We start from the raw sequence: 23,617 nt of genomic DNA, 5'->3' as shown, positions 1-23,617 counted from the left end.
TACACATTATTCATCATCACCATCAAATTCCTCTCAAAGGGTGTATAGGATATGATAGTACTACATGAAAAATTTACATCATTACTAACTTCCAATCTACAATTTTCCTCCAAATCAGTCTGTTACTTGTCAAGTCTCCAACATTATCAGAACTTATATTTCTATCATCTAAGGCACTTTGTACTGTATTAATCCATCTATACCTTGGTCTTTCTCGGGGTCATTTTCCTACCAACCTGGTGGAGAACACTTGTTTTGCTAATCTTTCCTTGCCCATTCTGTTTAAGTGACCATACCACCTGAGATTAGCTATGCTAACGCATTCCTGGATGCTGACAATGTCAAGTTCTTTCCTAATATCCTCGTTTTTAATATGATATTGCCATTGATGCTATCTAATCTTTCTCAGGACTCTCATATCTGCAGTCTCCAGTCTTTGGTTAAGTGTTTTATTTCTGACCCAGCTCTGAGATCCATAAGTTAAAACTGGTTTGAACACTGTCTTGTATACAGCTAATTTAGTGTCTTGACTAATTTCTCTCTTCTTCAATATGAATTTATTCAATTGACTCCCTACTGTACCAGCTTTGTTGATTCTGTTGTATATTTCCATATTTAATTTACTATCTTCACTAAAAATCATGCCTAAGCAGCTGAAATGTTTTACTTGTTCCACAGGTTCTCCATTCACAATGCAGTTGACATTTTCAATGATTCTACCTATTTTCATTGTCTTTGTCTTTTTATTGCTGACCTTCATACCATATCTATTACAACAGTTATTCAATTTAGTCAGGGAATCTTGCAGACTTCTAGCAGATTTATTTAGAAGTAGAACATCATTTGCATAAAGCAAAGAGCTGACATTAACATCTCCAATTTTGATATCATGTTTAATACCACTTTCCTTCATAATGTGATCCATATAGATAATGAATAACAGAGGGGATAATGTACATCCTTGTCTCACACCAGATTTAACATTAAACCATCTTCCTGTACTTCCTTCAATTCTAACTGCTGACTTACAATTCAAATAAAGACTAAGTATTGCTTGATATAATGCCCCATTGACACCATATAACTATAGCGTATTGAATAGCTTCTCTCTTGGCACCTTGTCATATGTCTTTTCCAAATCGACAAAACTTAAATACAGATCTTTGTTATATTCCCATGATTTCTCCACTGTTTGTCGTAAAGTGAAGATCTGATCCTGACAGCCTCTATTTGACCTGAATCCAGGAAGAAAAGCTTCACCAAGCTTTTCTTTCACAATTCTTCTCAACCATTTCTCAAGTATACTTGCATATATCTTACCAGGAACACTTAATAGGGATATACCTCTGTAATTCTCGCATTCAGTTTTATTTCCCTTTTTATATATGGGTACTATGAGAGCTCTACTCCAATCATTGGGAATTCGTCCCTCTGTCCAGGCATTCTGAACCATGCAGTGCAGCCACTGTAGGACTTTTATACCACCATACTTCAGCATTTCTGGTCAAATATAATCTACTCCTGCTGCCTTTCCACATTTCAAGCCTTTGATGGATTTTTCTACTTCAAGTACTTCAGGCATGCAGGCACGAATACAATGGATATGTATTCCTGCCAGCATGCCTGGTCAGTGTTTTTTATCACTGTGCTGTCATCACTGCTTGTTTCATTTAGCAAATTTTCAAAGTAATTACTCCATGCTTCAAGGATATCTTTTTCTCCCGTTTTCATTTCACCTTTATCATCTCTAACTCCTTTTACAGCACTCTTTCCTCCATTTCTAAGCTTCTTCAACAACCTCGAGAATATTTTGCCACCTTCTTGATATTTATTTTCTATGTTCTTGCCAAAGTCCTCCCATGACTTTTATTTAGCTAGTTTTACACAGTGTTTAGCTTTCTTACATTTGTCTCTGTATTCTCTAAGAGCACAAGCTGACTTATTTGCCAGGAAACTTTTGATATGCTTTTTTCTTTTCCTTCGCTGCCTGTTTAACTTCCTGTGTCCACCATGGAGTTCTAATTTTTCTTTCCTTGCAGACAACTTCACCACATGCCTCTAGCTGAATCAATTGGGGATTTTCTTCAAGGTTTGCCACTGAATCTATAAGGTTTGGTTCCTGTTCTCAAACTCTTTCATTTTTTCTTCAATAATCTTTGTGTATTTTAGTCACAGTTCACATCTGAGAGCTGCTCAACTTTTTATTCGCTTTAAAACTTTCTTAATTATCATTCTTTTCAATATGAAATTCAGTTTTATCCTGCTTGAGACTAAATAATGATCACTTCCAATTTCAAATCCTCTGGACAGTCTGGTGTCCTGCACCACGGAGAAAAAACATCACTATCTATAATAACATAGATGAGACTTTACTTATTCCTTGCCTCTTCTTTCCATGTGAATTTGTGAACATTTTTATGTTGGAACATGGTGTTAGTAATAACCAGTCCATGTCCTGAGCAGAAATCCAACAGGTATTTGCCATTATTATTAACTTTGCTCTTTTTTCCAAATTTTCCCAAAACATTTTTGTATGTCTGACAATCACTTCCTACTCTGCTATTTAGATCCCCAACAAGGACCAACTTTTCCTTTTTCATTGTGTCAGTAGCTTTCTCTAGAGCCTCAAAAAATTCCTCCACTTCTACCTTAGTAGAACCTTCTGTGGGACCATAGGCACAAATAGGTCTCATTGTCCAGTTTCCCATTCTGATATTTGCCCAAATCACTCTATTTGACACTGCCTGCCATTCAAGAAGATGAGCCTCATATTTTGTGTTGAATACTATGGCTACTCCTTCTTTTCCTTGATTGTCATTGCTTGAATATAACATTTTGTGTTTATTGCTCAGAAAGATCTCGCCAGTTTTTGTCTTTTTTTGTTTCAGTCACCCCTATTATGTCAATCTGGTACTTATCTAATTCCTCCGCTAGCTCCATTTCTTTGCCTTTCAGGCTTCTTATGTTGATAGTACCGAACTTTAACTCTGGTGATGTTGAGTTGGGGTGTGTTTTCAGATTTGTTCCAGTAGCTGACTTTTCGCTGTTTGCCCTGGTTTCCTGACGTAAACAACGGGGGCCTTGTTTAACCGAGCGACGCCCCAGCCGGCATGAAATTTTGTCATGTTGTACCATCATTTTGTATTTTGATTTAACCAATAGGAATACAATTCGGCTGGCTAAATCTCAAATTTCCTGTCTATCCTCATTCGTTCAGTATCCAGGTAGATACCCACAGGGTGCACCACGAGAAGGTGAGGATTGGACATTAGGTCAGAAGCCCTGGTCGGTTCTCCGCATTCCTTTAAAGGCTATGTGGAGGTCTCATCTCAATTATACAGCTTTGACCCTTAGCACCCCTTCTAATAACAATTAGAAGCGGTGCTCTAATTTTCAAAATAATCGCTGCAATAGCGGTTGAATGACAACTACATCAAGGGAAGAGAGGAAATTGAAGAATATCTTGAAGAAAAGCTTCTTCCAAAGTTTAAGATATTTTCAGAGGAGATGGAAAGAACTAGGTGTGAATGTGTCTAAATCTTTGACATTGAGATGACTGCACAAGTTGGGTTTTACATCATGTGCCTAAGATGAAGCTGCTTATGTCTTCCAACATTGCTGGACATTATATGCATATGTTTCATGCATTTTTCATTGCCAACAATACTTTTTTGGCAATGAAAGTATGTTTTGTGTGTCCCATAGTCATCAAGGAATACATGTTTGGCATATTAAGCAAGAAGTATTTGATAAAGAATGCATGAAACATTCGGTGAAATTTGCAACCTTTTTCATGGTATGGACTTGTATGACCACAGAGGATCCGGGTAGGGCTGTGTATTGTGTACAAAAGAGTCAATTTGAAAGTGTACCAAGAAATTCTTGAGTACTTTATGTTACTGGCACCGCAAGATTTATGTGATAGTGATTTTCTTTTTCAGCAAGATTCAACTTCTTGTCACACTTCCAAGACCACTAGATGGCTCAAAGAAAAGCAAATCAATGTAATTCCTTGGCCAGCATACTCACCAGATTTAAACTCCATTAAGAATTTGTGGGGAATTATTAAGAAACGTCTTCAAGAATATTTTAATCTTAGCATAGCATCCACTTCCTCCATGAGTTCAGAAGACGACCAACATTGTCAAAACGACTTGCACCCAGTCAACCCCCCCCCCCGGTTCCCTTTTCCCGTAAACCGTTCCCCTAAAAACAGTTGTTATTTTCAACCCCCCCTTTTCATCCTTTCCCACCCTACAAAAAAAGTGCTCCCTCTGCCCACCCTTAATAATAATATATGTATATATTATACAAAAAAAAACGTGTATTTTTCAATTTAATTCTCCCACATTGCCCAAGTCTCCTCCCACTCCCCTTTCTACACCATAATAGCAGAAGTAGGTACACCACAGAAAGAAGCCAGGAAAAAAAAAGGTATGTACAGATTTTTTCTACTATGCTACATATAATTGTCTCTAAAATACATCTACAATGCCCTAAGAATTCTTGAGTAAAAAGCCAATGACATTAAAACAGGCAAAATAGCCATAAAAATCTCTTTCACTACGCATTATTCCCGCTTCCTATGCAGGGTCCGTGTGTTACTTAGATGCGACTACTTGTTAGTACCACTCCCAACCGACCTGTCGCCTAGTCTACTGCTAGGAGGATATATTCTGGACTGTAGAGGTGTATGTTCATGGGACCGGTTTGCCTGTTTGTGGGATGAAAAACGCCAGATAAACTGGCAGAAAAAACCCTACTGCCTGCGCCCAAGACTGGCTAACTTGGCTATGCCTGAGGAAGATCCTCAAGTTCCTCACATTTTCGACGGGAATCGAACCTGGGACACTCCTTCCCCAGGCACATAGTTGCGAAGCGCAAAGCCACCAGGCTAACCGCACGGACAAAATAGCCATAAAAATAATAGTTTTTAAAGAGGAGTAACATGGGATTTTTCCCAGAAATAATACCTATATGTCTTCAAGAATTTACCCCAAGAGACAAAAATGAAATTGTTTCTAGTCTGCAGACTATATGGGTATGTTTTGATAACAAAAGACTGTGAACCACTAGTTAATAATATGACCAACTGTTTACGAATGGTCATAAAAGCTTAGGGGATGCAACAAAGTACTAATTTTCATGTTGTTTCCCTTTGACATTCCCTTTGGCATTTTGTGCATTTATTTTCACGTCATTCTAATATTTTGAACCACGTTAAAAATTATTCTAATTTTGTGAATGTTTTCAAATAACAGTTTTCTTATAATTTATATTACATTTATCATTTTTATGTGTTTACATAGCTATCATCATCAAATTCCTGACATGTACCCTCAAGGGCTGTACAGGAATATGATAGTACTACATGCAAAATTTACATCATTACTAACTTCCTATCTACAATTTTACTCCACATCAGTTTACTACTTGTCAAGACTCCAATATTATCATTATCATATCTTATATTTCTATCGTCTAAGGCACTTTGTACCGTATCAATCCACCTATATCTTGGTCATCCTCTGGGTCGATTTCCTGCCAACCTGGCAGAGAACAGTGGTTTTGCTAATCTTTCCTTACCCATTCTGTTTAAGTGACCATACCACCTGAGATTAGCTCTGCTAACGCATTCCTGGATGCCGACAATGTCAAGTTCCTAATATCCTCGTTTTTAATATGATATTGCCATCTGTTCACGCCTCTAATCTTTCTCAGGACTCTCATATCTGCAGTGTTTATTCGTTGGTGTTTTACTTCTGACCCAGCTCTCAGATCCATAAGTTAAAACTAGTTTGAACACTGTCTTGTATACAGCTAATTTAGTGTTCCGACTAATTTCTCTCTTATTCCATATGAATTTATTCAATTGACTTCCTACCATACCAGCTTTGTTGATTCTGTTGTCAATTTCCATATTTAATTTACCATCTTCACTAAAAATCGTGCCTAAGTAGCTGAAATGTTTTACTTGTTCCACAGGTTCCCTGTTCACAACATAGTTGACATTTTCAACAATTCTACCTGTTTTCATTGTCTTTGTCTTTTTAATGCTGACCTTCATACCATATCTATTACAACAGCTATTCAATTTAGTCAGAGAATCTTGCAGACTTGTAGCGGATTTATTTAGAAGTATAACATCATCTGCATAAAGCAAAGAGCTGACATTAACATCTCCAATTCTGATATCATGTTTAATACCACTTTCTTTCATAATATGATCTATATAGATAATGAATAACAGAGGGGATAATGTACATCCTTGTCTCACACCAGATTTAACATTAAGCCATCTTCCTGTACATCCTTCAGTTCTAACTGCTGACTTACAACTGAAATGCAGACTAAATATTGCTTGATATAATGCCCCATTGACACCATATAACTGTAGCGTATTGAATAGCTTCTCTCTTGGCACCTTGTTATATGCCTTTCCCAGATCAACAAAACTTAAATACAGATCTTTGTTATATTCCCATGCTTTCTCCACTATTTGTCGTAAAGTGAAGATCTGATGCTGACAGCCTTTATTTGGCCTGAATCCAGCTTGTTCTTCACCAAGCTTTTCTTCCACAATTCTTCTCAGCCATTTCTCAAGTATACTTGCATAGATCTTGCTAGGAACACTCATTAGGGAAATACCTCTATAATTCTCACATTCAGTTTTATTTCCCTTTTTGTATATGGGCACTATTAGAGCTCTACTCCAATCATCGGGAATTCGTCCCTCTCTCTAGGCTTTCTAAACTATGCAGTGCAGCCACTGTAAGACTTTTTTTATACCACCATACTTCAGCATTGGCAATTTTGGATTTAGTCGACCAAATTTAATTCCTATTGGTTAAACCAAAATACAAAATGATGGTACAACTTAAAAAAATTTCATGACGGCTGGGGCGTCGCCCGGTTAAACAAGGACCCCGTTGTTTTCGCCAGGGAACCAGGGTGAACAGCAAAAACTCAGCTACTGGAACAAATCTGAAAACACACCCCAACTCAACATCCCCAGAGTTAAAGATTGGTACTATCAACATAAGAAGCCTTAATGGCAAAGAAATGGAGCTAGTGGAGGAATTAGATAAGTACCAGATCGACATAATATGGGTGACTGAAATAAAAAAGACAAAAACTGGTGAGATCTTTCTGAGCTATAAATACAAAATGTTATATTCAGGCCATGACAATCAAGGAAAAGCAGGAGTTAGCCATAGTATACAACACAAAATGCAAGGCTCATCTTCTTGAATGGCAGGCAGTGTCAAGTAGAGTGATGTGGGCAAATATGAGAATGGGGAACTGGACAATGAGACTTCTTTGTGCCTATGGTACCACAGTAGGTTATATTAAGATAGAAGTGGAGGAATTTTTTGAGGCTCTAGACAAAGCTACTGACACAATGAAAAAGGAAAAGTTGGTCCTTGTAGGGGATCTAAATAGCAGAGCAGGAAGTGATTGTCAGACATACAAAAATGTTTTGAGAAAATTTGGAGAAAAGAGCAAAGCTAATATTAATGGCAAATATCTGTTGGATTTCTGCTCAGGACATGGACTGGTTATTACTAACACCATGTTCCAACATAAAAATGTGCACAAATTCACATGGAGAGAAGAGACAAGGAATAAGAAAAGTCTCATTGACTATGTTATTGTTGATAGTGATGTTTTCTCCCGTGCAGGACACCAGAGTGTACAGAGGATTTGAAATCGGAAGTGATCACTATTTAGTCTTGAGCAGGATAAAATTGAATTTCATATTGAAAAGAATAACACATAAGAAAGTTTTAAAGCGAATAAAAGTTGAGCAGCTCTCAGATCTGAACTGTAGACTAAAATACACAAAGATTATTGATGAAAAAATGAAATAGTTTGAGAACAGGAACCAAACCTTATAGATTCAGTGGCAAGCCTTGAAGAAAACACTGATTGATTCAGTTAGAGAGGCATGTGGTAAAGTTATCTGCAAGGATAGAAAAATAAGAACTCCATGGTGGACACAGGAAGTTAAAGAGGCAGTGAAGGAATAGAAGAAAGCATATCAAAATTTCCTGCAAGTAAGTCAGCTTGTGCTCTTAGAGAATACAGAGACAAATTTAAGAAAGCTAAACATGATATAAAACTAGGTAAATAAAAGTCATGGGAGGACTTTGGCAAGAACATAGAAAATAAATATCAAGAAGGTGGCAAAATATTCTGGAGGTTGTTGAAGAAGCTTAGGAATGGAGGAAAGAGTACTGTAAAAGGAGTTAGAGATGATAAAGGTGAAATGATAACGGGAGAAAAAGATACCCTTGAAGTATGGAGTAATTACTTTGAAAATTTGCTAAATGAAACAAGCAGTGACGATAGCACAGTGATAAAAAAAACACTGACCAGGCATGCAGTCAGGAATACATATCCATACTTGAAGTAGAAAAAGCCATCAAATTCTTGAAATGTAGAAAGGCAGCAAGAGTAGATGATATTTGACTAAAAATGCTGAAGTATGGAGGTATAAAATTCTTACAGTGGCTGCACTGCAGAGGAAGAAATTTCAGATGATTTGAGTAGACCTCTCATAATACGCATATATAAAGAGAGAAATAAAACTGGATGTGAAAATTACAGAAGTATTGTCCCTACTGAATGTTCCTGGTAAGATTTATGTAAGTATTCTTGAGAAACAGTTGAGAAGAATTGAATTGTGGAAGAAAAGTTTGGTGAAGAACAAGCTGGATTCAGGTCAAATAGAGGCTGTCAGGATCAGATCTTCACTTTACGACAAATAGTGGAGAAATCATGGGAATATAACAATCATTATCATCATCAAATTCCTGCCATGTACCTTCAAGGGGTGTACAAGATATGATAGTACTACATGAAAAAAAATTACATCATTACTAACTTCCTATCTACAATTTTCCTCCAAATCAGTCTCTTCATTGTCAAGACTCCAACATTATCAGATCTTATATTTCTATCGTCTAAGGCACTTTGTACCGTATCAAATCCACGTATATCTGGGTCTTCCTCTGGGTTGTTTTGCTGCCAACCTGGCAGAGAACACTTGTTTTGCTAATCTTTCCTCGCCCATTCTGTTTAAGTGACCATACCACCTGAGATTAGCTCTGCTAACGCATTCCTGGATGCTGACAATGTCAAGTTCTTTCCTAATATCCTCGTTTTTAATATGATATTGCCATTGATGCCATCTGTTCATGCCTATAATCTTTCTCAGGACTCTCATATCTGTGGTCTCTAGTCTTTGGTGAACTGTTTTATTTCTGACCCAGCTCTCAGATCCATAAGTTAAAACTGGTTTAAACACTGTCTTGTATACAGCTAATTTAGTGTTGCAACTAATTTCTCTCTTATTCCATATGAATTTATTCAGTTGACTTCCCACCATACCAGCTTTGCTGATTCTGCTGTCTATTTCTATATTTAATTTACCATCTTCACTAAAAATCATGCCTAAGTAGCTGAAATGTTTTACTTGTTCCACAGGTTCCCCATTCACAACACAGTTGACATTTTCAATGATTCTGCCTATTTTCATTGTCTTTGTCTTTTTATTGCTGACCTTCATACCATATCTATTACAACAGCTATTCAATTTAGTCAGAGAATCTTGCAGACTTGTTGCGGATTTATTTAGAAGTATAACATCATCTGCATAAAGCAAAGAGCTGACATTAACATCTCCAGTTTTGATATCATGTTTAATACCACTTTCCTTCATAATGTGATCCATATAGATAATGAATAACAGAGGGGATAATGTACATCCTTGTCTCACACCAGATTTAACATTAAACCATCTTCCTGTACTTCCTTCAATTCTAACTGCTGACTTACAACTCAAATAAAGACTAAGTATTGCTTGATATAATGCCCCATTGAAACCATATAACTGCAGCGTATTGAATAGCTTCTCTCTTTGCACCTTGTTATATGCCTTTTCCAGGTCAAAAAAACTTAAATACAGATCTTTGTTATATTCCTGTGATTTATCGACTATTTGTCGTAAAGTGAAGATCTGATGGTGACAGCCTCTATTTGGCCTGAATCCAGCTTGTTCTTCACCGAGCTTTCCTTCCACAATTCTTCTCAACCGTTTCTCAAGTATACTTGCATAGATCTTGCCAGGAACACTCAGTAGGGAAATACCTCTGTAATTCTCACATTCTGTTTTATTTCGTTTTTATATATGGGTACTATTAGAGCTCTACTCCAATCATCGGAAATTCGTCCCACTGTCCAGGCTTTCTAAACTATGCAGTGCAGCCACTGTAAGACCCTTATACCACCATACTTCAGCATTTCTGGTCGAATATCATCTACTCCTGCTGCCTTTCCACATTTCAAGCCTTTAACGGCTTTTTCTACTTCCAGTATGGATATGTATTTTTGACTGCATGCCTGGTCAGTGTTTTTTACCACTGTGCTGTCATCACTGCTTGTATCATTTAGCAGTTTTTCAAAGTCATTACTCCAAACCTCAAGGATATCTTTTTCTCCCGTTTTCATGTCACCTTTATCATCTCTAACTCCTTTTACAGCACTCGTTCCTCCATTCCTAAGCTTCTTCAACAACCTCCAGAATATTTTGCCACCTTCTTGATATTTATTTTCTATATTCTTGTCAAAGTCCTCCCATGACTTTTGTTTAGCTAGTTTTACACAGTGTTTAGCATTCTTGCATTTGTCTCTATATTCTCTAAGAGCACAAGCTGACTTATTTGACAGGAACTTTTGATATGCTTTCTTCTTTTCCTTAACTGCCTCTTTAACTTCCTGTGTCCACCAGGGAGTTCTGATTTTTTTATCGTTGCAGACAACCTCACCACATGCCTCTCTGGCAGAATCAATCAATGTTTTCTTCAGAGTTTGCCACTGAATCTCCAAGGTTTGATTCCTGTTCTCAAACTCTTTCATTTTTCCTTCAATAATCTTTGTGTATTTTAGTCTACAGTTCACATCTAAGAGCTGCTCAACTTTTATTTGATTTAAAACCTTTCTTACATGTTATTCTTTTCAATATGAAATTCAATTTTATCCTGCTCAAGACTAAATAGTGATCACTTCCAATTTCAAATCCTCTGAACACTCTGGTGTCCTGCACCAGGGAGAAAACATCACTATCAACAATAACATAGTCAATGAGACTTTTCTTATTCCTTGCCTCTTCTCTCCATGTGAATTTGTGCACATTTTTATGTTGGAACATGGTGTTAGTAATAACCAGTCCATGTCCTGAGCAGAAATCCAACAGATATTTGCCATTATTATTAGCTTTGCTCTTTTCTCCAAATTTTCCCAAAATATTTTTGTATGTCTGATAATCGTTTCCTACTCTGCTAGTTAGATCCCCAAGAAGGACCAACTTTTCCTTTTTTATTGTGTCAGTTGCTTTTCCTAAAGCCTCAAAAAATTCCTCCATTTCTACCTTAGTAGAACCTTCTGTGGGACCATAGGCACAAATAAGTCTCATTGTCCAGTTCCCCGTTCTTATATTTGCCCAAATCATTCTACTTGACACTGCCTGCCATTCAAGAAGATGAGCCTCGTATTTTGTGTTGAATACTGTGGCTACTCCTTCTTTTCCTTGATTGTCATTGCCTGAATATAACATTTTGTATTTATTGCTCAGAAAGATCTCGCCAGTTTTTGTCTTTTTTGTTTCAGTCACCCCTATTATGTCAATCTGGTATTTATCTAATTCCTCAGCTAGCTCTATTTCTTTATCATTCAGGCTTCTTATGTTGATAGTACCGATCTTTAACTCTGGTGATGTTGAGTTGGGGTGTGCTTTCAGATTTGTTCCAGTAGCTGACTTTTTGCTGTTCACCTGGTTCCCTGACGAAAACAACGGCGGCTTTGTTTAACAGGGTGATGCCCCACCTGGTATGAAATTTTGTCATGTTGTACGATCATTTTGTATTTTGGTTTAACCAGTAAGAATACAATTTGGTCGGCTAAATTCCAAATTGCCAGCCCATCCTCGATCGTTCAGTATCCAGGTAGATACCCAACAGGATGCACCACGAGAAGGTGAGGATTGGACATTAGGTCAGAAGCCCTGGTCTGTTCTCCGCATTGCTTTAAAGGCTGTGTGGAGGTCTCCTCAGTTATACAGCTTTTACCCTTAAACACCCCTTAAATGTTATATAATCTACAAAGTGTATAGATTTAGATAATGCTAATTCATATTTGGTAATAATTATTATTTTTATGCAATAAATTCAAATTGCAAATCATTCAACATATTTTCTTTGATTATCTAATTTTCTCTCAGGGGACCCTGTAACCCCTAGAGAGCGCGTCCCCTTGTTGGCGGATAGGGGAGCCCACCATATGTGTGTGTGTACATGCGCGTGCGTGCGTGTGTGTATATATATATATGGTGAGGTGGTCCTAATATACTGAATAAGGACTCATGGACCAACAGGGCCATAAGGGGCAATCATCTTGATTGTAAGGGAAGCGGCACTCCCATGGACCTCTAGCTGGATCTATCCTCTCCTTCTTCTACTTTGAGGAAGACCCACTTACTTTAATCTTTCCTATAAGGTCTTATCAGCCAACTCTTCTTACTTTATGACCCTTGTGCTATTAGAGTACTCGAGGGCCATGGGGTCTTTTCATTTCTGGCCTTACAACTATGTCCTCTCTATAAACCTTACTATATTTCTTCTATAATCTGCCCTTTCCCCTTCAATATACCCTATTCCTCCTATGGGTTTAAATTCGGAAGAAGGCGAGTTCAGAAGCCTTAAGGTAGCAGCCCTACCACTGAACTATTCCATCGTCAGGCTAGTCCCCTGACATGGAAAACATAACCATACTTGTAAGCTGACAGAAAAAGATAATCGGATTGAATCTATGGGAAACGACCCTGGAATGGAAAAGGGAAAACGAAAATGGAAACGACAAAATATAATACACATAGCAAACTGGAATGTAAGAGGAATAGCATATAAAGAAATAGAATTAGACCAGTTATTAAATGAAAGAAACTTTAAAATAGCAGTAATCACTGAAACAAAAAAGAAATGAAAAGGAACTATGAGAACTGAAAATTTTAATGTGATATACAGTGGAGTCGACAGAGACCAAAGAGCACAAGCAGGAGTCATGATTTGGATTCATAACTCCCTTTCAAAACAGTTAAAACATTATAAATTATGGAATGAAAGAATAATAGAAACTAGAAATAGATAGAGGCTATTTAACAATAATTGGTTTATATGCCCCAGAAGAAGGAAGAGAACAGGATAATATTGATTTTTATAATCAGCTACAAAACATATATAATAAAATAAATAAAAATGATTACATAATTTTAGCAACAGACTTAAATGCAAGAATTGGAAACATAAAAATTAATTTTACTTAAGTATAAAGAGCTAATAAGCTTCACTTGTAAGCTGACAGAAAAAGATAATCGGATTGAATCTATGGGAAACGACCCTGGAATGGAAAAGGGAAAACGAAAATGGAAACGACAATACTCGGTTTTAAAACTATGTGGGATTTAATATCCCCTTAATTTTAATACAAAAATTAATAATAATATAGGAATACATGGAGAACACACTCTAAACAGAAATGGTAAAAAATTGATTGACTTTGTAGTTTATAATAACCTAAAAATAATGAATTCCTTTTATAAACATAAAGACATACATAAATATACTTGGGCAGCAAGAGGATGGAAATCAATATTAGATTACTTCATATTAAATGAAAAGAAATCAAAATTTTCACTAGATGTTAGAGTTCACAGAGGATATGAAATAAGCAGTGACCACTTCCTTGTTAAAATAAAATTAAGATTACCACCTAAATGGCTACAAGTAACAAGAACAGAAAGAAAAATTGAAACATTTGTTTATAAAACTAGACTATTGAATGACACAAATGTACAATGGCTATATGAACAAAGAATTAACCAGTATCTAGATAAAATAAAACAAAATGAAGAAATAGAAATAGAATGGCTTAATATAATAATGATACTAAATGCAGCAGCAAATGAAGGCTTAGGAAAGACCAAAAAATTCAATAAAAGAGAAAAACTGAAGATCTGGGATGATACAATCAAAGAAATAATCAAAAAGAAAAAAGAAGCCTATCACAAATGGTTAAGCAGTAAAAGATTAGAAGATGAAATAGAATATAATAGAATAAGAGCCATAGCTAAAAGAGAAGTCAGAAAAAGACATAGAGAATCATGGAATAAATTTGTTTCTAATTTAGAACATGATTTATATAAAATAAGACCCAATGTATATAAGATTTTGAAACACCTAAATGCAGATACCAAAGAAAATATAAAATTAAACACTTAATTGAAATTAGAAGAATTTCTAAATTACTACACAGAACTGTGGACAGACAAATATTTTAAAAAAGACAACTGGCAAACAATTAACGAAAATGAAAAGGAAATAACTGAAGAAGAATTAGAAATCAGCCTGAAAGAAACAAGAAACGGAAAATCACCTGGAGAAGATAAGCTAGGTTCAGAACTATATAAATACGCAGGAACAAGATTCAAAGGAAGACTCTTATTATTTTTAAATAAAATTTACTCAACTGGTATCCCCCCAATAGAATGGAAAAAAGCAATTGTGATTCCTATCTTTAAGAAAGGTAATAGAGATGACCCTAAAAACTATAGAGGTATCAGTATACTAAATTCATGTTACAAAATATACAGCAGAATCTTAAATAACAAACTAATGAAATATTCCGAAAACTTTATTCTAGAGGTACAAAATGGATTTAGAAAAGGACGATCATGTATAGACCCATCCTTCTGCCTAAAATTAATAATAGAGAAAAGAAGAGAATATAATTTAGAAACACATATTGCATTTATTGACTTTGAAAAAGCATTTGACAAAGTTAAAAGAAACATATTATTTAACATATTAAAAGAAAGACAAATGCCAAATAATATCCTAAAAGCTGTCACAAGTATATATGAAAATAATCAAATACAAATAAGATTAAATCATGAGCTATCATATACAAGAGAGATAAACCAAGGGGTCCTACAGGGATGTCCCCTCTCAGCAACTCTTTTTAATATCTACTTAAATGAAATAATAATAAAATGGAGTAAAAATTTACATCAAGGAATTAAACTTTCACCTACAGTTAACTTAAACACTCTCCTCTTTGCAGACGACCAAATAATAATTACAAAGTCTGAAGATAACTTACAGAAAGCTATTTTAAATCTAAATGAGTTATCCAAAGATTATGGTATGATAATATCAACGGAAAAATCAAAAACCATGGCCTTTAAAGGACAAGATCCAGCAAGAACTAAAATAGTATTAGATAACAAGATCTTAGAACAGGTGAATTCATTTAACTACCTAGGATGTATGATCACATATGAAAATCAAAAAGATATAAACATAAAAATTGCAAAATATTTAAAAATAACAGGAGTAATTAACTCTATATTTAAACCAAACCTAGTTCAAAAACAAACCAGGCTAAAAGTATACATTAGCCCTACCGGTCTTAATGTATGGAAGCGAAATCTGGACAATAAAACAAAAAGACAAACAAAGATTAACAACAGCAGAAATGAAGTTTATGAGAAAAACTGCAAAGTATACCTATTTAATCACAAAAGAAATGAAGATATGAAAGAATTAAACCAAGAACCAGTAATTGAAAAAATGAAAAAATATAAACATAGATGGATGGAACACGTTCAAAGAATGAAAACAGAAAGATTACCAAGACAAGCCTTAAAGTACAAGCCATTAGGAAAAAGAAAACCAGGACGTCCTCTTAAACGATTCAACGATGACTTCTAAGGCCGGAACAAGCCATACTAGGCCTAAATCCTTGATACGTATGATGATGATGATTATCTAATTTTTTGATTCGGAGGTGTAGTATATTCATATACTTGTGTATATTAATAGTATTTCAATTAGAAAAATGACCAACTTTTCATTTTGCTTTGTTAGCTGCTTTCTCTAGAGAAAGCAGCTAAAATTGAACTTAAAATCTAATCACTTAAAAAAATTTCTCCACTTCTTCCTTAGTAGCATATTCTGTTAGACCACAGGCCATATGTTTCATTGTCCAATTTTCCATTTTGATGTTTACCGACATCAGTCTTTTGAAACTACCTGCCATTCAAGAAATTTATCTACATTTCTACTGTTGGATACAATATTAATCCTTTCTTTTCCTGATCATTATTGCCTGAACATAACATCTTGTGGAATAATGAAACAGAAATAACAATTTATTTTTGTTTCATTGTCCCTTGTGTTTGTTTTTGTTTCATTTGTAATTTGAGATTTTTCTTTTCTAATGAGCTGTTGAATATCTTTTGAAGCAAGTTTAATGAATATGTAATATTTTTTATTAGATTCATCCATATGAACAGTTGCTGTCTAAAGAAATGATGAAAGAGTGGCACTCTTCAAGAATGATATGTTTTCTCCATCGAAATTCTATAACTGAAGAAGAAAAGAAGAAAATACGAAATATACTTTTCAAAGAGGTATTGTGTTTTATTATTATTATTAGCAGTAGTAACAAAAGTTTAGGTAAGCTGTATCTTTTTGTTTACAAAAAATGTAGCCTAGCTCCCTAAATGAAAGTTTGATTTTATGGTGAATATACATGGACTGTTCAATAAGTAATAAGACTAATTTTACTGTGGCGAAACCACTCATCACAATATTAATTTCTGTGGAATAAAGAAATGTTGCTGTCTGTATTAACAAAAGAGGTTGATAGATGCCGTATACGGGCTGATGTGCTAGAGTGTCACGTGACTAAACACAAGCTTGTTTCGATTAAATTTTGTGTGCGTTTGCAAAAATCGGCATCGAACACTTTTAACATGATACGCAAAGCTTTCCACGATGAAGCAATGTCGATGGCAAGTGTTTTTCGCTGGCATAAAACTTTTAAGGAAGGAAGGCAAAATGTGGAAGTTCTTGAACGTTTGGGAAGACCTTCAACGTCCATCACAGAGACAGTGATCAACACAGCAGCGATTATCATCAAGCACGTCAAAAGGAAGCATCCATTGCTGAAGAATGGCTTCTTATTGCACCACAATAATGCAAGGCCACATATTGCTGGTTGTGTAGTGGACGTTTTGCAGAAGAACAACACAGATATCCTACCACACCCCCCATACAGTCCTGATCTCGCACCGTGCGATTTCTGCCTGTTTCCTCAGCTCAAGAAACCACTAAGAGGCCGCCATTTCGAAAGTAACAAAGCATGTGTTAAAGCTGCGGAGGCAGTTTTGAAAGAACTCTCAAAAAACAGAAGAAGTGGACGCAACGTTGGGATAAATGCATTGCGTCTCACAGTAGTTACTTCAAAAAAGACCATGTAAACGATGACGATTAAAGGTAATCTGTTTTCTGTATAAATATAGTCTTATTACTTATTGAACAGCATACGTATATATGTACCACTCTCCTTATTGATGTAGGAAATTTTCAGTTTTTTAATCATTCCTTTTCTACTAATTATTATTATTGTTCTATCATGGGACATAAGTTCATCTAAGATAATGAGTATAAATCACATACATCATCTGATTCTATTTTCTGTCTATTTAAATATAATAATACCACAAAATGTGTTTAAGAATGATTTGTATGTTTTTTCTATCCATTTTTTGAATTTTTAAATTCTGTTGCTGTTAAATCTTCAGTTAGTGATGCCATCTGTTCCCTCCTCTAATTTTTTTAAGATCTCTATCTACGGTCTTCTCTTTAATCAAGTGTTTTATTTTTAACCCAGATCTGTATATTAGATTATGCTTGATTAGATATCCAATTTCGTATTATATTGGTGGAATTATGCTAGAAGAAACTGACCAGGTTAGGGACCTTGGAGTGTTGTTAGTAGATAGCAAGTTGAAGTTCAGGGGCCATGTAGCAAAGATTGCAAATACAACTCAAAAGATAATTTCAATGCTGAAACGAACTTTAACATGTAGAAATAAGAGTGTAATTTTGCCTCTTAATAAGGCCTTGATAAGACCTCACTTGGACTATTGTGCACATGTCTGGTCTTCTGTTGTGATTCTGATACAGTGGGGGAGAGTGTGTGTGTGTGCACATGCACGTGCGCAAAGGAGTGTGTTAAAGACGATATCAGGATTGTTTAATACTGATCATGAAAACAGATTGAGATTTTGTAGACTGCAAACACTAGCAAAGAGGAGAAAGGGGGGGTGATGTGATTGAGATATACAAACTTCTGAAAGGATCATACTGGATTTCAGTTGGTGGAATTTTTCATTTTATGGAAGGTGGGGAAAGGACAAGAATCAACTTCACTGTCGCCTCTTTCATTCGATCTACTTCCTTGGAAGCTGAGAATGAATGCCAGTAAGAGGGGGTGGGGCTAGATTTTTTTTCATAGAGTAGTGCATGTTTAGAATGGATTGTCATTGAATGTGGTATGTGTAAGCAGTGCAAATGAATTCAAGAATAAGTATGATAGCTGGTCCGTGTAGCATGTGACCTCCCTTGATGAGTTCCTGACTCCCTGAAGGTCTCTCTTAATAATAATAATATCCCAATGGGGCAAGGACAACCTTGTAGACTTCAATGCTACCAAAACTCAGTCCTGTCTGATCTCTTGCAAGAAAGAGCTTCCCCCCCCCCCCCAACCTTACCTTCATTAACCTCCCTACCGGCTAGGACGTCTATAGACGTCCAGATAAATCTGGATACGATTCAGTACACCTGTTGAAAGAACATGGATAAGAAGTGAAATTCGCCCAGCATGTCCATTAGAAGGTGTGATAATCCCTCACACTGAAGAGAGCACTTAATCAGATTATCTCAGGCTCATAGCTGTGTCTCAGTTACCTATAACAAGAAATGCACTTCCTTGTTCTATGCTGGGTAACTGAATTTTAGTTATATTGGATAAACTAAAAATATAGAAATTATTTTTATTTTCTCTTTTTATTGTAAAATACAATTTTAATGCCTGGACAAAATAAAGATCCTTGCCTAATTTCTTCATTTAAATATTGCGTTACATTCCAGAACCAATTTAGTTTTTAATTTTTTTGCTAATTTTTTTCTAATTGCTTACTCCACAAACCATTTTCTTTGTTCTCGAAGAAATTAATTCACAATAATTATTTGAAATATTATTTAACAAAACCAGCTGCCGACGTTTGATATTATATTATATTTTTGTTCAAAATCATTATTCAAAGTATACTTCCCAGATTTCCTGAAGGACATGCTTGAGCGACTTTGCTTTATAAAGAATAATGAAATTCTTTAAACATATCACTAATTTTTTTTCTTTATATTGTATTCTACTGTTCTTTTCACTTTCACCTTCTTGGTTTCCCTGTATAATTGGTCATTACAAAATAAAATTAACGGTTATGATTTAAATTGATATGTATATATTTTCTGCTAGTTCAGATATTATGCTCCAATTTTATAATAAACAATACTTTTGCTTATATACGTATATATTTAAATTACAAAGTTTTGTATTAAAAATTTCCACTATAAAAGTTCGACAGAATCAACAATATTATTGTCATATTTCTTTTTCTCGTGTGGGAGGAAAACGGTAAAATGCCACTCTTGTAATTGTATCAGATGTTCTAATGGCAAAAATAGTAAGAAAAAAAAATCATTTGTACTTTCTTTTCAAAACACGAATTGAGAACATTGTAAATTCACCCAATGAAAAAGAAAATACTCCATATTTTTCTTGTGCTATCTGATTTTTTTCTTGTAGTACAAAGAAGAAATCACTGCGCATAAGATGGTAGAATACAAGAGGGTAGAAATCTGTAGATTGATTACATTATAGCTGATAGAGAATTCATGCCAGAAAAATTATTTATGTAAGAGTTCTAACATCAGCAGATATAACGATATTTTCTTCTAGTTTAGATAGGTGACATTATTGAAGTAGCTAAATCTTTGCTACTATTTACACTAAAATGAATGGGCATGTTCCCCAAGTGATTTACGTTCAAAACAGTTGTCTTGCTAACGATTTATAAAATAAATTCTCTGAAATATATGCAAATTGAATAAGTCTTCAATATAACCTTCCTGCCCTCCCCAAAAAATAAGATTATGTGAAGTATATGCTCCTTTTCTTTTAAAATAATTCAAGTCCTCTTTTTCAAGATAATTATATGAAATAATTTATAATTCTTCGATAATAAAAATGAAACTGATCGTTATAAATTAAGAACTTATTTCAGCATAAATACTGTATCAGCCTGTAAAAGAAATGTCTGTATTTTCTTCTATGTTAGGATGTCTACTAATCAACAATTGAAAACAAAACACGACATTCTTGATGTATCTCGGACTATAGCTTGAGGCGCTTTAGTGTCCCTTCTAGCTAAGCATTCTCAATTTTCTTCCTCAATAGCACTGAGAGTAATCTAAGCCTTTACCTTTTCCACCAGCTAAGAGGATTACTACAAGTATTTCTAAGACGTAGATTACTTCAGAAATAGCACCCAGAAGCATAAGTAAAAATATTTAGATTATTTTAAGAAAAAGAAACTAAAATAATACTACTAAACTTTCTTTTGTGTGGTATGCATATAAACAATTTTGTGGTGAAAATATAGCATAGTATTTCTAAAATTTCAAATCATTTCAGCAGACAGTAGAACAGCTAGTTTTAGATTGCAAAGAAATAGTGCAGAATTAGAAGCTTCAGGGTACAACAATCTTATTGCCTTATTTCTTTTGTCTAAATGGTAAAATGAAGTAATAGATTTTGATTACTGTCTGGAAACTCTGACATTGATTACTGTCGTTTTCTAACTAGAAATTTAGAGTGGTTATGTAATTGAATTCCAGGAGTGGATAAGGATGGGGAGGGGGTAAGCATTAGCAAATATTCAAAATGAGCATAAATGTTGAATTATTCTGTATATGATATCCTTCATATTATATTTTCAACATATCTATGGTGGTTATGCTTTGGATATTATAGTAATGTGCATCCTACAAAAAAAAAAAAAAAAAGGCTAAAAATCCCTGCTAAAACATCATTGGATATAAATTCTCGATACTAAAAAGATTCACAATCGGAAACCGAGTTATGCAATATAACATCGTTTGTTGTTCATAAAAAAAAAAAAAAATCGTTTCTAGAACTGAAATGTGATAATCCATATAATGGTATTTTGCTAGGAAAGAAAGAAAAGGTCATATTTATTTCAATAAATATTATTTAAAAATATAAATACGTGACATAATATGTTCAATGCAAACATCTGAAAATTTGCGAAAAAAGTTGTTTCTATATTGGAACAATCAGTGCAACTGTTCTGTTGCAGTGATTTGAAGAATAAATTTAAAATACAGCAGAATTTGCTACTACTAAATAGATTCATTGCAAAGGCTGATCGATGGTCATTTCAGGATTAATTATTTTCGCACATGTGAAATTCGTTTCAAATTTTGCGAAGAAACACAATAAATCATTTTAGAGGCAAAAAAGGCAAATATTTTAGGACAGTAAAGAAAATTCCAAGTAAAACAGTGTGTGTGTGTAAAGACAGGTGACACAAACTGTTAGTCAGACACTAACAGTTAATCCACGAATGGCTCTAAAATAGCCGTAAAGGGATTAACGGTGGAGGAAGGTAATGGCATGATGAAAGGGACAATGCCGATGAAGTTTTGATCCATGCAGAATGCTATGGTGGGGTGGATATTTCATCCACCTCAGCCAGTAGGGAGGTTAATGCCCAGATATCCAAACATGATTAGATTTTCCCTCTTGGACTGTTTTATACCCCTGACCTTTCCTGTCATAAAAATCAATTATAGCTTCTGCAGCCACCAAAAAACTTGTTGCAATTTTTTTGCACAACATACTACTTCACACCTGCTAACTCTATACAAATACCAAATTCACCCAACTGTGGAATATTGCTCCCATATTTGGGAGTGGTATGCCAAAATCCTTTCTAAGATTGGTCTATTCTATCCAAAAGAGGACAATTTGGTTAATTAATGATTTCTCTCTCACATATTTGCTTCAGTGCCTGTCTTGCAGATGGTCAGTTTCTGCCTTGTGCCTCTTCTACAAGTATTATCATGGATAGTACTCTGCTGAATTGGCCACTGTTATTCCACTATTCTCCAAAATCATCAAAACAAGATCCAACCAACATCCTTTTACCATCCATTTTGAAACTCATTGAATCAGCTTCACTGTTTCCTCTTTTATTCCATATACTTCTGTTGTTTGGAATAGCCTCCCCCACTCTAATTTCCCCAAAGAATACCACCTTCAGTTGTTCAAAAAAAAAAAAAAAAAAAATTAACAGATTCCTCCTTTCTTCTTATCCTCTTGCATACACATGATACTGATATGCTATAAGTCTTATACCTTTCGTGCATGGGTCAGATATATATATATATATATATATTAAAGACCAAACATGGTGAGAAATACAATAAAATTTGAGTGTTTTAATGACAGTTAGTTCATTTAAAGATTTACCTTAGTTTTATAATTATTAAATGTTAATAGATTGACATGAGTGAAAAAATTATCAAAAGTTGCCTTAATGATTTTTTGTATCAGTATTGTCATTAATAGCTTTGAACTGGTGTTTAATATATCATCATCATCAAATGCCTGACATGTACCCTCAAGGGGTGTACCATTACTAACTTCCTATCAACAATTTTTCTCCAAATCAATCTGTTATCTGTCAAGATCCCAACATGATCAAATCTTATATTTCTGTCTTCTAAGATATTTTTTACTGTCTCAACACACCTATATTATGTCTTCCTCTGGGACTTTTTCGTGCCAACCTGGTAGAGAACACTTGTTTTGCTAATCTTTCTTCTCTCATTCTGTTTAAGTGATCATGCTACCTTAGATTAGCTTTGCCAACACATTCCTGGATGCTAACAGTGTCAAGTTCTTTCCTATGGCTTCGCTACATTGATGATGTGTTCGCTATTTGGCCACATGGCTCTGAAACACTTCTCTCCTTCTTAACACACTTAAACAACCAACACCCCAGAATCAAATTCACCCTGGAAAAAGAGGAAAAAAACAGCCTCCCTTTCCTAGACACACTAGTCACCCGCCAGCCTAATGGAACCTTGGTTTTCTCAGTTTACAGAAAACCCACCCATACAGGCAGATACATTCACCAACAATCCCACCCACCCCCACACACACAACAATATGGAGTAGTGAAAACACTATACAACAGGGCAAAACTAATCTGTTCAAACGACTTGGCCCTAAACACTGAACTAAATCACATCCTCAACACTTTCTCAGCCAATGGCTACCCCCCAAAAAAAGTCCAAAAAATATTAGAACCTACAAACCACAGATCCCCTCCCCCCTCCACAACAAGGATTACTCTAAATCCATCACCATTCCCTACATCCGAGGCACCTCAGAAAAGATTACCAAAATCTTAAAAAAGCATGACCTAACCTCCTGTTACAAACCTTACAGAAAATTGGCATCCCTTATCCGCTCCACTAAAGACCAACCACTTCCCCTAGACCTACCTGGTGTATACCAGGTCCCTTGCAGTTGTAATCTGTCTTACTTTGGCCAAACAGGC

At 35.2% G+C, this 23,617-nt stretch overlaps 1 protein-coding gene across 1 annotated transcript in view; it reads left to right on the top strand.

The window, feature by feature from the left end:
* mRpL10 (mitochondrial ribosomal protein L10) overlaps nt 1-23,617 on the top strand; it is a 59,630-nt gene that overhangs the window by 5,714 nt on the left and 30,299 nt on the right. Inside the window, exon 3 of the mRNA XM_090409185.1 lies at nt 16,394-16,528. Coding sequence (XP_090265311.1) covers nt 16,394-16,528 — 135 coding nt within the window. The remainder of the gene's footprint in view (nt 1-16,393; nt 16,529-23,617) is intronic.

Source organism: Typopeltis vanoorti, chromosome 2, assembly GCF_054136105.1.
Source record: "Typopeltis vanoorti isolate ZY-2024b chromosome 2, IOZ_Tvanoo_1.0, whole genome shotgun sequence".
NCBI lineage: Eukaryota > Metazoa > Arthropoda > Arachnida > Uropygi > Thelyphonidae > Typopeltis > Typopeltis vanoorti.
The sequence above is the reverse complement of the archived record's forward strand: the minus strand, read 5'-3'. Positions and strand labels throughout refer to the sequence as shown.